A 13,948-nucleotide genomic window follows, 5' to 3' on the forward strand; every position below is an offset into this window, starting at 1 on the left:
ACCTGGCCCCTCGCCACGTTTCTAGAGAGCTGGGCAGCCCAGGGGCTGGGAGGAGCTAGGGTGTGGCTAGGGTTCAGGCAGAGAGGCGGTGAGATCTGCTTGTTTGTTGTGAGAGAGAGACCAGCGCATGGCTCAGCTGTTTCACACGACAGCACCTGGGTCTGAACCCAGGGCAGAGCAGGGGCTCCAGGCAACCCCGGCACAGCTCTGTGCCGGGTGACCTCCCCAGATAGGCCATTCTTGGTGAAGCCTGGGAAGGACCTGGACAAGGGTGAGGGGGCAGGGAGGACGTGGTCTGGAAGGGGTCCTGCCCCAAGTAACCTCAGTGCGGCCAGAGGCAGGGCCCTTGGACAGATTTTTCTTCGTTACTGGACACGGTGGCTCAGGTCAGATTAGTGTTTTGTGAATCAGCTGCCAGTGGCTCAGAGACTCATGTCCCTGAATCCAGTGTCTCACTCAGTGTCTTGTGACCTCGGTCAGCTCCTGGGTGTCCATCTGTCAGGCTGTGGCCAGCCAAGATAGTAAGCAGGGAGCCCAGGAGCTGAGGTTGTTGGCTGAGGGCCACAGCAGACCTCTGGGTCAGGGTCTGGGTGTCTGGGCTCAGGCCTCTCAGCTGGGGTGCAGGGAGTGTGTGGGGAGCCCTGAAGCTGCTCTCTGGCACATGCTTCCTGGCTGTGAGTCCCTGGCGTCTGCCAGGGCAACTGGGCTCTTTAACCTCAGTCACCCCTCAGCCTCTAGGGCCAGCTCCGCCGCACCCACCCCCCTCATTGGGGAAGCCCCCCTCCCCCAGCCTGTACCCAACACCCCAGCTCCTGCGCCTTCTGAAATGTTCTCCCTCGGGGGCCTGCACCTCCTGTAACACCTGCCGTCTGTCCCTGTGGCCTCTCGGGGCACTGCTGAGCCTCTGGCCCCTCAGCCTTATTCCTGGCTGCCCAGGGCTTGTGAGAGGGGTACCCTCAGTGTCCCCAAGAAAAAGACAGCTCTGTCCTCTGGGCTGGAGGACATCAGAGCCTCCAGCTGCTTGGAGGCCCAGCATTGAGGATGCATTGACCTTGCTGTCACCCAACTCTCATGGTCCCTGTGACTTCAGAGGTAGGTTGGTGGCGTACTGTCCCAGTCAGGCCTCCAGGTCTCGGTCTCCCAGTGTCTGGGTCTCCCAGAGGCCACAGGGGGCCACAGCGGGGCCATCCCCAGGCCGTGGGGGTGGGGAGAACCATGTTGGGGGTCTCCCAGAGGCTGTAGGGAGGCCACAGCGGGGTCTCCCCAAGCCGGCTCCATGATGGATCCGTCAGGGCAGCCCAGGCTGTGGTTCCCACAGGCAGCACCCTAATTGGAAACACATTCTCTCCTGGAGCCACAGCTGGTTTGCTTCTGTTCATGCAGAAAAGGATCCAACCTCCCCTAATGGGGGAGTGAGCGGGTGAGAGAGAAGCCAAGTCCGATCTCATCAGCCCTGCCGAGGCTTCAAGGGGAGAGCCAGGAGGGCCGCTGGGAGGAGGCAGCAGGCCGCTCACAGCCCAGCCCTCTGCTTGGAGCACCGCCAGGCCCGCCAGTTCCACCTCCAGTCCCATTCACTTTCTGTTAACAAATGTGAGGTTGAGGGGGCAAGGCTGGAAACCCACCCCCCACCAACACCACACCATGCACGGGGCAGATTGATCTGGGACTGGAGGGGCCCGGCGGGCCTGGCTGTCTCAATCTCATGGCTGCTCCCCGCCCCCACATGCCAGGTTCCAGGAAGCCCGTGCTCAGGGTGTCTGCCATGGGGTCCCCCACCCCACTGGGGAGGCCAAAGCAAATCTGCACCCCTCCACTCCGTGCACACCCCAGGTTGACCCTGGGCACCCATGAGGATGTTAGAAATAATTATCCCCCAGATAGATGTTCACTGGACACAGCGGCTATGAAGTTTGCTGAACAGCCGCAGCGTGGGGGGGTGGGGGAAGCATGTTAGACACCCTGAGCATGGGGTTCCTGGAACCTGGCACGTGGGGGTGGGGAGTGGCCACGAGATTGAGACCAATAGGCAAGGGGCCTGGTGGTGGCGCACCTGGTTGAACACTCACATTACAGTGCACAAGGACCTGGGTTTGAGCCCCCGGTCCCCACCCGCAGGGGGAAAGCTTTGTAAGTGATGGAGCAGGTCTGCAGGTGTCTCTCTGTCTCTCTCTCCCTCTCTGCCTCCCCTTCCTTCTCAATTTCTCTGTCGTTACAAAATAAATAAGTAAAATATTGAAATAGAGGCGGACAGCAGACACAGGCAGCTCTGGATCCCTGGGGCCAGAGTCTTGCGTCTTTGAGGTGCCGCGTGATTAGGGGGCGTATAGTAGGCCCTCAGCAATAATGGGTGCATGGCTGAATGATGGGTGGGTGGGTGGGTGGATGGATGGACGGATGGATGGACAGATGGAGAATTAATGGGTGGATGGTTGGTTAAAAGGAGGGGGATGGATGGATGATGGGTGAATGGTTGGTGGGTGGATAGTACAGATGATGGATGGATGGATGCAGGGGGGGCTGGATGGTGAGTGGAAGGAAGAGGGTGCAGGAATAAGTAGAAAAGAAGCAGCCCTGGTATGGAGGCCACAGGCATTTCTCTGTCAGTGGCACTTTCAGCCACTCAGGGAATCGTGTGGCCCCTGGAGGCAGGCCATGGCTGGTGGCTGAACAGAGGGCAGTGTGGATGGATAGACAGACAGAGGGAGGACCTGGGCCTTCCTCACGGGACAAGCATGAGGTGCTGGGCGGTTTGAGTGAGAACAGACTGTCTCTTACTCCCTAAGTGCATTCCAGGCTCTGCTGCTGTCTCTGCTGGTAGTCACCTGCTGTGGGGTTCAGTCCTGGGAATCAGTATTCTGTGTTCCCACGCAGCCATATCACTCCTGTGCTGGGGACATCACCCACCCCAGAGGCTAGGAGGCCAGTGGTTGTGGGTTCAAGGGGTCAAGTGGTACCTGGAGGTGAGCCTGGGTCTCCCCCACTCCTGCCCTGGCTCCTGGTTCTGTGCCCCCCCAACTCACCATCTTTGCCCCCCCCTGGAGTCAGTGCCCCCGTCCCAGTTATGCCCAATCAGAACCCCCCCCCCCCTCACTCTGCCACGTCTGTCAGTCACTCCTGTGTGGCCTGGCGTCAGAATCCAGCACCGCACGGAAAATGCTGGTGACACTCAGCCCAGTAGTATTCCATTGTACCCACAGCCCCTTATCTGTCATCTTTGGGCTGTTGTGAATCACGCTGCCCTGAGCAGAGGGCCCGGGCAGCCATCCCAGCCAGTTGCTGTCAAAACCTGTGTCAGAAGTGAGCTGCAGAGGACTGTCTCTGGCTCCCAGCTGCCTCCTACTGCTCTGTCTTCCTTCCTTTCTTATTGGGGTCTCCCCCCCACAAGCTCCCATCATGACTCCCAGGCCCTGCTGCCAGCTCTCAGTGACACCGGCCAGCGTTTGGCCGGACACAACCCTTCATCTCTGGGCCTGTTGGGACTGCAGCCACCTTGTCACCACCAGCCCCCCCCCAGCCTCAGGCGAGTCTTGGTTCCACATCCAGATGGTCACAGCGGTGTTGAGCAAGGCTGATGTCAATTGATCTTATAATGGACAGCCTCACTGTGGCTCCACTTCGTGATTAATTATTGTTATTATTATTGTTATTATTACTGTTGTTTTGTTTTGCCTCTGGGATTGTTGCTGGGGCTCAGTCCTAGCACTACAAATCCACTGCTCCCAGTGGTCATTTTTTCCATTTTATTGGATAGAACAGAGAGAAATTGAGAGAGATGGGGAAGATAGGGAAAGAGGAAAGAGAGATACCTGCAGACCTGCTTCACTGCTCGTGAAGTGACCTCTCCCCCTGCAGGTGGGGAGCCGGGGGCTTGAACCCAGCTCCTTGTCCTGGTCCTTGAGCTTTGTGCTATGTGCTCTTAATCTGCTGTGCCACCACATGGCCCCTTGATTTCTTTACTATATAAACACATCGTCTTCACAAGATGCCGCCTTTGACAGTAATCTAGTTAGACATTCATCCAGGGAAGCCTTCCCCACAGCTGTGGAGATTTACCTGGGGGAGGAGCCCCAAAGAGGGTGCCCCCCACACACCCCACCTCCGGCACATCCCATGGTTCCTTAAACAAGTCCCTCCCTCCCTCCCTCCCTCCCTCTCTCTTCTTGGGCCAAGGCTTCCTCATACATTCAAGATGCCACTACTTCTGGGTCAACTTGTCCTGTTCTATTTCACAGAAAGAGAGAGAGAGGGCCCACAGCACTGTAGCCTGCCCCTCCCCCACTGTAGCCCTCCCGTGGGGTGCCTGCCTTCCTGCTTTTGGGCATTTATTTGTTTGTTTAAGATTTCTAAAATGTGGGGAGTCAGACGGTAGCGCAGCAGGTTAAGCGCACATGCTGTGAAGTGCAAGGACCGGCGTAAGGATCCCAGTTTGAGCCCCCGGCTCCCCACCTGCAGGGGAGTCGCTTCACAAGTGGTGAAGCAGGTCTGCAGATGTCTCTCTTTCTCTCCCCCTCTCTGTCTTCCCCTCCTCTCTCCGTTTCTTCTGTCCTATCTAACAACGACAACATCAGTAACAACAATAATAACTACAACAACAATAAAAAACAAGGGCAACAAAAGGGAAATATATATATATATAATTCTAAAATGCATTTCATGTTAGAGAGGGAGACACCAGAGCACTCCTCCAGTACAAGCGACACTCGGGCTCCACCTGGGGACCTCAGGCCTACAAGGCCTTCACTCTACCAGCTGAGCTATTCCTCTGTACAGTTGATGGACTGACAGATTCATCACGAGAGACAGCATGCAGCTCAGCACTGGTATAAAGAGGCACCATTGGGGGGGGGGGTGCCCGCAGCCTCTGGGGCCTTAGGTGTGCAGGTCCTGTGCTCCACCAGCTAAACCCTGCCCCCCCCCAAGCTTCTGAAAGAAGGACCCAAGGGCGGGTGAACTGGCCTCTGCCTTCCCAGATTCCCTCTGGGGCTGCCCCTTTGGGCTGACCTTCCACCGTGCGGGGAGGGGGGGTGTCCCTAAGCCTTCCTACCCCTCACCCTCGCATGCTGACAGCTAGTCTGTGGGGGTGGGGCAGCGCTTTGCAGGGGTGGTGGAGGAGAGCACACCCCCAAGGTGTGCATGTGACCCTGCCCCTCGAGGTCCTGTGACCACCCCCACACACACACACACCCACACACCCTCCATGCCCTCCGGTCTCAGCTGCCTGGTTTTTCTTGGAGAAGTGGACTTAAGGAAGATGTCAGATGCTTTTTTTTTTTTTAATTTAACTTATTTGTTTATTTGTCTCCTGAGTAATCACTGCGGCTTGGTGCCAGCACTACCAATCCACAGCTCCTGGGGCCATTTTTCCCATTTTATTTGGACAAAGAGAAATCAAGAGAGGAGGGGGAAGATAGGGAGGGAGAGAGAAAGACAGACACCTGCAGACCTGCTTCACTGCTAGTGAAGCAACCCCTCTGCAGGTAGGGAGCCGGGGGCTCAAACTGGGACCCTTACATGAGTACTTGCATTTTGTACTATGTGCGCTTATAAGACCACCAAGCCCCGATGTTGGTCACTTTATATGAGAGAAGTTCTTTTTTTAAAATTTATGTATTTATTTTATTGAAAAAACCATAGTTTAAGAGGGGTAGAACTCCACACAATTCCCACCACCAGAACTCTGTATCCCATCCCCTCCCCTGATAGCTTTCCTATTCTTTAACCCTCTGGGAGTATGGACCCAAGGTCATTGTGGATGTAGAAGGTGGAAGGTCTGGCTTCTGTAATTGCTCCCCTGCTGAACATGGGCGTTGACAGGTGGATCCATACTCCCAGCCTGTCTCTCTCTTTCCCTAGTGGGGTGGGCTCTGAGGAAGCAGAGCTCCAGGACACACTGGTGGGGTGAGAAGCTCTTTTCTTGAAGGTTCATTCGTTCATGAGAGAGGGAGGAGAGGAGAGAGAGAGAGAGAGAATGAGAATGAGAATGGGAACAGAGCACCACTCAGCCCTGGCAGCAGGCAGATAGTGTGCCTGGAACTGAACCTGTTTTCTCCAGGGCCCCAGACACACAAGTCCTGTGCTCTACTATAGCTGGGCTATCTCCCCAGCTAGGAAGACATGACACTGCATGTGGCCAGGGCTGAAGACTCTGCCCACCTGCCAGGGGCACTGGGGGTGCAGGGTGACAGTGAATCTTGTCATGGCTTTGCCCAGATGTATGCCAACCGCAGGCAGGGTCCTGAGAGTCTGTAGGGTGTGACCTTCAGAAGCCAGTGGTGGCCACGTGGTCCCTGTGCCCCAAGCCAGTCTCCCTCCTCTCCCTGGAGGCCTCTTCTGCCACTTGGGACTTGCACAGCAATGGTGAGAGAGACATGATGCTACAGGACTCTGGGTGCTTGGCTGCTACTGAGCTTCCCTCAGATGGTGTGCCTGGGCCATCCCTGTGGACATAGTCCCTGAAAGCAAGTGTTCAGTGGGGCTGAGGAATAGCAGTATTTGGCTGTGAGTGTGGCCCTGGGTGGTGGGGCAGGGCTGGGGGGGTCTCTCCTCTCTCAGCACCATGGACAGCACCCAGGGAGCTCCATGGATGGTGGGGCAGGGCTGTGGGGTCTCTCCTCTCTCAGCACCACGGATAGCACCCAGGTAGCCTGGTGGATGGTGGGGCAGGGCTGTGGGGTCTCTGTGTCTCGCCCTTTTTTTTCTGTCAATCTCTGGGTATAGAGGTTTTAAAATGGGCCAGTGTTCTCACACATGTGGAAACCTGTGAGTGACCTGTGCTCCGCTCTCACCTCGTAGCATTGCAACCCCCTGCCGGTTCCAGATGGAAGGGGGGAGGTTACTGCAACCCCAGATGGGTCGGGGAGATGGGGAGGGCCAGCTCCGATATGTGTAGCCTGTCTCTGTCTCGTCCAGCAGGTTCCCAGGGCTGCACGCTGACGCTCACTCACCCGTGTTCCCAAGCCGTGCTTTCTGGGGCTTCCTGGTGGAGCACAGGACCTTCGAGGAGGGGTGGGTGCGGTTCACTCTAGACTCTGGAACCCTGACTGAGGCCACCTGACCACAGCAGCGTCCCTCCCAGCCATCCCAGGGAGAGAGTATAATCCCCACTGGAAATGATTTTTTTTTTCTGTCCGAAGCCAGCGCATGTTTGATTTCGCCACTCCTGGGCTGCTCTCTCCTTCAGATAGAAAGACCGACATGTGGGGTGGGATGGAGGAAACCATAGCACCAGAGCTTCCCCCAGCACCACATGGGCTTCAGACCAGGACAGCATGAATGGTGGGTGCCCTGCACACTGAACTGGCTCTCAGGCCCTTGAGATGGATTGTTGATCCCATGTGAGCTGGAACTTGGGTCAAGTGCATGGCTGATTAGGCGTGCCACCCAGGGGAAATATCATTCTGGCCTGAAGAAATTTTCTTTTTTCTTTTTTTAATATTTACTTATTTTCCCTTTTGCTGCCCTTGTGATTACTGATGTCGTTGTTGTTAGATAGGACAGAGAGAAATGGAGAGAGGAGGGGAAGACAGAGAAGGGGAGAGAAAGACAGACACCTGCAGACCTGCTTCACCACCTGTGAAGCGACTCCCCTGCAGGTGGGGAACTGGGATCCTTGTGCTTTGCACCACATGCGCTTAACCCACTGCGCCACCACCCGACTCCCGAGGATTTTTTTCTTTTTTTTTTTTTTTTAATATTTACTTATTTTCCCTTTTGCTGCCCTTGTGATTACTGATGTCGTTGTTGCTGAAGAAGTTTTATCAGACACAAACCTTGGGGAGCCAGAGATTAGGCCCCGGGCTGTGACCTCCACCCCACCCCACCCCATGAGTGGCAGGTTGTGATTTTCTTTTCTCCATTTTTTGTCTACTTCCACCGCTCAGCTCTGCCTCATGGCAGTGCTAGGCGTTGAACTTGGGACCTCGGAGCCTAGGGCAGGAGAGTCTGTTTGCAAAACTACCATGCTATGTGCCCTGCTGAGCTCTCTCCCTGCTGGAGCCCCAGCGTCTCCTCCTGCAGTGCTCGCTCACTACTCCTCTCCAGGTGGGGATCCCACATCCGGGGCCTGGGGCTGGCTTCTGTGGGGAGTTGGACAACAACATGGGAGGAAGTGGAAGGGCTTGCCTGTTCCACCTGGAGTCTCCAGAGAGACCCCTTCCTGTTCCCCAGCCTGTGTCTGCTTCTTGGGGTCCCCCTACCCCCAAGCAGACATCCACCACCTCCACCCTCCAGCCCTGAATGAATTGGCAGCTGCCACAGGCGACAGGCCCTGTAATTAAGCCACATCCTCTTTGCCTCTGTAATAACCTTGGAGCCAGAGAATGTGTGTGATCCAGCAGGGACAAAGGGGCTGTGTAGCTCGGGCCCTCTCCCAGGCCAGCGGAACTTCGTGCGTGCCACAGCCTGCTCACCTGGGCAGGAAGATGCCTTCTGTCCGGGCAGGTTCGGGGTGGAGGAGGGTGGGGGGCTTGGTGATGACAGCTCATGAGACTGGCCACTAACGGGGAAGGAAGCTCTGGGTTGGTGCCAGAAACCCCAAACCTGTCACATCTGGTTTCTCCACACCTCTTACCAGCTGGCCTCTTCTTTTTAGAGGGCTGGGAGGAGACAGAGGAGACCCCACAGCCCTGCTCCACCATCCATGGGGCTCCCTAGGTGTTGTCCATGGTGCTGAGAGAGGAGAGACACCCCCCCCACACACACACACACACACACACACACACAGCCCTGCTCCACCATCCATGGGGCTCCTTGGGTGCTGTCTATGGTCCTGCCTTGTGGTGCTGGAGGTTGACCCTCACTGTGGCTAGGTGTGTGCTCTTAGGGGCAGGTGGTCCCCACTGGTCTCCATCCTCTCACTGGCATCCCACACTCCTGCCCACCTCACCATGACATCATCACAGAGGAGAAAAGTCACCATGCTGTTGGAATCTGCCCCCTGCCCCAGGCAGTCCCTCTGGGCACAGCCTCCCTGCTGTGCCCCTACCCCACCCCTGCCCACTTCACCCACGCTTCCTGGACAGGGGTGGGCGCCTGGGGGCCTACAGCAGGGTGTGGCTGTGTGTGTCTAGGGAGGGGCCTTGGCTTCCATAAGACACTTATTTAATGTCTTTTGTTATTTTTATTTTATTATATTATTTGCCACCAGGGAAAATACCATTTACCATTCACCAAGATAATTTTTTTTCTTCCTTTGTTTTTCTTTTTGCTAGAGAGAGAAACAGACATGCAGTATTGCTTCACTACCTGTGAAGCTTCCCCTAAGTGGAGGATCAGGGCCTTGAACCCGGGTCCTCGTGCGTGCTGATATGTGCACTCTACTAAGCATGCCACTACCCAGACCCTGGTAAAATTCTCTTGCCACCCCCACTTTGATTTAAGCCCCATTTGTTTACTTCTGTATGGGAGACGCTTGTGTACCTCCCAGCATACGCAGTGCTGGGGGTCAAACCCAGGGCTAAGTCAAGAAGGTCTCACCGGGCAGCTGTGAGCCCCAGTGGTCCCTCGAGTCCTTCCCCATGTCTTCCTGCCCACCCTGGGGCAGTGCTTGAGGACTCGCTGTTGTGTACACTGCCTTGCTCCTTGTGGCCTCTCTGTCCCCAGGGCTCTGCTCACAGAGAGCTTTCCCTGGTGCATTGTGGCTTCTTGTCTGCTGCCTCTCTCCCCACCCACAGCCAGGAGCTGGCCCTGGCCCTGTCACCTCCTACATGGTGTCCCCTCTCCCGTCCCCGCAGTTACAGGGCAGGCACCAGGGCTACGGGTCAGGGATGCCCCCCACCCCCATCACTGTCCCTGCAGAAGCCAGCCCCCAGACTCATTCTCAGAGACCCCCAGCCTATGGCCAGCCACCTCCTCACCCTCAGGGGACTCTGGGAGACGTGTCATGCAGCCTGTCAGCTGTGCTCTGAGCTGTCCATCTCTTCTCTCTGCAGATTGACGCACTGAGTAAAAGGAGCAAGGAAGCCGAGGCCGCCTTCCTAAACGTCTACAAAAGGCTCATAGATGTCCCAGGTAGGCCCCACACCTGCACCCCCAGAGCCCATGTTTTGTGTGCGGGACGGGGGGTTCAGGCTATCGCCGTCAGCCCTGAGTGCGCCCCAGAGCTGGTTCCATGGTGTAGTTCTATTTGTCGCTGTTACTTTTTAAGAAATTTATAGAGTGTGAGAGATAAAGAGGAGAGACAACACGTCACCACTCCTGTGCACAGCACTCCCATGTAGCCGCAGGGCTTGAACCCAGGTAACGAGTGTGCTGTGCCCAGTGAGTCCCTCCTGCCCTGTCTCACTCACAGCATCCTCTGGTCGAGGTTGAAATGTAGGAACAGACCAAGAAGGGCCATGGGCAGGAGTGGCTCAACACAGTCACCTGGATGGTGTCCCCAGACGACCGCCTCCCCATGCAGGAGTCGAGGTCTCTGGGGGGCTCAGCCTGCTGTGGGTCCCCGTCATACCTCCTGGGCCTGTGCCCTGCAATGTTCCTCCCACAACACCCCTTGCACAGAGATAGTCAGGCATTACCTGTGGAGGAACAGCTGCCTCTGCTCTCCACACCACCCTCGGGAACTGGGACGGCTGGGGTGCGACCAGGTGGCCCCTGGGGCCCTGGCTAGAATGTGCCAGTGATTGGAGCTGAAGGAGGCCCCGGATAGGGAGACTCCCTCCCACCTCTGCACCGTGTCTGGGTTTCCCAGTAAGCCTGTGTTTATGTCTTGTCAGGGGATGGGAGGGGATGGTCTCCGAACAGTGTCCATCGAGGGCTGCAGACCTGAGCCCAGACAGGCCTGTCCAGTCACTGTGGGGACACTTGGTGACAAGCAGGGAGTGGAAGGGGCGTCCTGGTGGTGGCTGGTGGCGGCATTCTTTAAGCCCTGGACCAGAGGGAGGGAGGGAGGGAGAGATAAGCTGGTGAGGCTGCCTCTGGGGTGACGGATCCTTGGGGCTGCTCCACTTCCACTGCCTCTGGGCTTGCTCTCCTGCTCCCTTAAAATTGGCTCCAACTCTTGCTATGATGAGCTTTATTTATTTATTTATTTATTTATTTTTAATTTACTTGTTTGTTTTTAAGCAGAGGTAGAGAGGAGGAGGTTTGGCTTCCTCCAGTGCGGTGGGGGCTGGGCTCAAGCCTGGGTCATGCAGAGCAGCGCACTAGCCAAGTGAGTTACTTCTCAGCCCCGTATCATGGGCTTTAGCCATGGAGCAGACGGCTGAGGTCTTCAGAGGCTTCTCCCCTCTTCCCATCTGTCCCATGCAGGCTCCCAGGGCGGAACTCCCGGGAAAACCGCGAGGAGCCAGGAATGCCTTTCCCACCAGAGGCTTGCTGTTGTTGTTTACAGTAACTTACTGAGTAATGAAGGAGAGAGACAGAGGGAGAGGGAGAGGAAGGGGGGCAGAGCATCACTCTGGCACTTGGCGATGTCGGGGACCAAAGTCCGGGCCTCATGCTTGCCCGGCCAGTGCTCTGGCCACTGTACACCTCCCAGGCAGCCTCCTGGGGTCATTGTCACCAACGTGCTGCTCGGTGGCACTGTTGGAGACTGGAGAATGGGGACACGCCCCCCCCCCCACAGTCCCGTTTCCCAGCCTCATGGTGGATGCGGGTCCTCACCTCCCCCTCACTGGTCCCATAACAGGGCAGAAGGGGGACGAGGGACTCTTAGGTTCCTAGCCTGTCTAGCAGCCCCCCAGTCATGAAGCGGGCCTAGGGCCCTGAGCAGATGCTCCAAGCCCAGGGGACCCGCAGGTGACACGCTTGTCACCTGGCCCGCTCTCCTGGCCGCCTCTGGCTCTCTCTCCTTGTCCCTCCACTCCTGCCACCCCCCTCCCCCCAGGCTGACTGCCTGAGACCCAGGTCCCCTCTGCTGTCCCCGGCCGTGGAGGGGGTGTCCCGGCTGGCTGGCTCCCAAGACAGCTTCTCATCAGCTGTGCATCCGCGTGCTAATTGCGGGATGACTAACGACGCCCCGGATTCCAGTTGATTTTCCTAATGAGACAGCTGGGTTAATTATGTAATCGCGTGATTACATTAGCCACCAGGGCCCTGGCGCGAGGGGGAGCTGCGCTGGCACTGTGATGTCACTTGGGGTGGCACAGTCACCCACTGGGGCTGCCGATGGGGACAGTCACCACCACGGAGAGGGATGGGGAGACAGGTCCTCCCGGGGTGGGGGGGTCAGAGAGCTGGGGTTGGGATCCCAGTGACAGTAGTAGATCCAGTGATTCCCCAGGCAGGGACAATGGCCCAGCCCTCAAACCTTGTGGCCCTATCCCAGGGTGCAGTTTCCTGCTCATCCCCACCCTGTCCCCTCGCACCGCACCTAGGGTCCAAGAGTCCAGACCTGTGACTAGTTGATGGTAGCCCTCCCCAGCCTCTGGCCAGCTCTGCTCCCTGTCACCTAGATCCCCGCACCAGGGCTCTGCTGGTTGGGGCCCAGAACTAGCTACACACACACACACACACACCCTCCCCCCCACCCCCCGCCCTCAGGGGCTCCTCCCACTGGGCTCACAGACTCCAAGGGGCCTTCTTCTTCTAGCGTTTGCCCTTCTTCCGTAGCCAGTCAACAGCGTCAGGTTGAGCCTGATGTAAAGTTTCGAGACCTCCTTTGAATCTGGAGAGGTGGCAGTCATTGACTATGTGGGTCATATAGTCTGTCTGTAGCCGCAGGGGCAGTTCGGGTCGTCTCTGGCTCCCCAGCGATGGAACATAGCGGCGCACCAGCCATGGCCTGTTCGATACTATTGGACAAAAGCCACTAGGCCCAGAGACGGCACAGCCTGGCAGAGCACAGGGCCTGCAAGAACGTTCTGCTCTCTCTCTCTCTCTCTCTCATAAAAACAAATACACAGTTTTTAAAAATATTTGTTTATTTATTCCCTTTTGTTGCCCTTGTTTTTTTATTGTTGTAGTTATTGTTGTTATTGATGTTGTTGGATAGGACAGAGAGAAATGGAGAGAGGAGGGGAAGACAGAGGGGGAAGAGAAAGTTAGACACCTACAGACCTGCTTCACCACTTGTGAAGTGACTCCCTTGCAGGTGGGGAGCCAGGGGCTCGAACAGGGATCCTTACTCCAGTCCTTGTGCTTTGTGCCATATGCGCTTAACCTGCTGCACTACCGCCCAAATCCCAAAAATGATGTTTTTTATTTACACATTGGGTGCTGGGGCTCCAACCCAGGGTCTCATACACGCTCCAGTGAGAAAGGAGCTCTCTCTCCTCCCCAGCCTAAAGGATCATACTTCAAGGTGAAGGTGGTTGAGGCATGGTTTTCACGCGGTACAGCTCCCCAGTTTGAAGAGGACAAGTTGACTATGTGACCTCCCTCACATCAAAACCCAGAACCCATCCGTTTCCACAAAGGTTCCCATGACCCACAGGCCCCAGGAGACTAGAGTCGCCGTCCCAGAAGTTTCCTATAAGTGCAGCATCCGGTCTGCCTCTGGGACTCATCGGTGTGGCCTCTGGCACATGTAGATCAGCTTACCGGCCTGTCCACCGGCAGTCAGACCCTTGTGCTGGTGCTGTTTTCAGGCTGTCCTGTAGAGTGTTTCCAGTTCTCTAAGCAAATGCCAGGGTTTTTTTAACTTGATGAGAAACTGCCAAGTGTGTTCCGAGGACTCGGGTCAGGACCCCCACCACCCCACACACACACGGAAAGAGCGTTCTGCCTGCTCCACGCCTCGCCCATGTCACACGATGAGGTCAGTCTCCCAATTCCAGACAGTCGGAGGCGCCGATAGCTTTTGTGCTTGTGACTTTGATTTGCATTTTCCTGGTGACTCATGAGGCTCCTTGCTCATTTCTCAGAGATGCACTCATGAAGGGCTTAAAGCCCTGACTCACTATTTAAACAGGGTTGTCTCTCGCTATGGAGTTGTGTCGTAATAGAAGCTTGATGCGAGACCCATGCCATAGTTTTCGTTCCGCTACAAGATGTCTCAAATATCCTCTCC

The 13,948-nt window shown here is 56.4% G+C and overlaps 1 protein-coding gene across 10 annotated transcripts in view; it reads left to right on the top strand.

Annotated features, from left to right (window-relative positions):
- The window catches only part of CUX1 (cut like homeobox 1), a 389,471-nt gene that overhangs the window by 112,869 nt on the left and 262,654 nt on the right, over positions 1-13,948 (top strand). For all 10 annotated transcript variants that reach the window (XR_009545034.1, XR_009545033.1, XM_060173446.1 and 7 more), the window contains one exon: positions 9,930-10,008. Coding sequence is in view for 8 of the 10 variants with exons in the window: in XM_060173446.1 (XP_060029429.1) it covers positions 9,930-10,008 (79 nt within the window). In the remaining 2 variants the exon portion in view is untranslated. The remainder of the gene's footprint in view (positions 1-9,929; positions 10,009-13,948) is intronic.

Source organism: Erinaceus europaeus, chromosome 15, assembly GCF_950295315.1.
Source record: "Erinaceus europaeus chromosome 15, mEriEur2.1, whole genome shotgun sequence".
In the NCBI taxonomy this organism is placed as follows: domain Eukaryota; kingdom Metazoa; phylum Chordata; class Mammalia; order Eulipotyphla; family Erinaceidae; genus Erinaceus; species Erinaceus europaeus.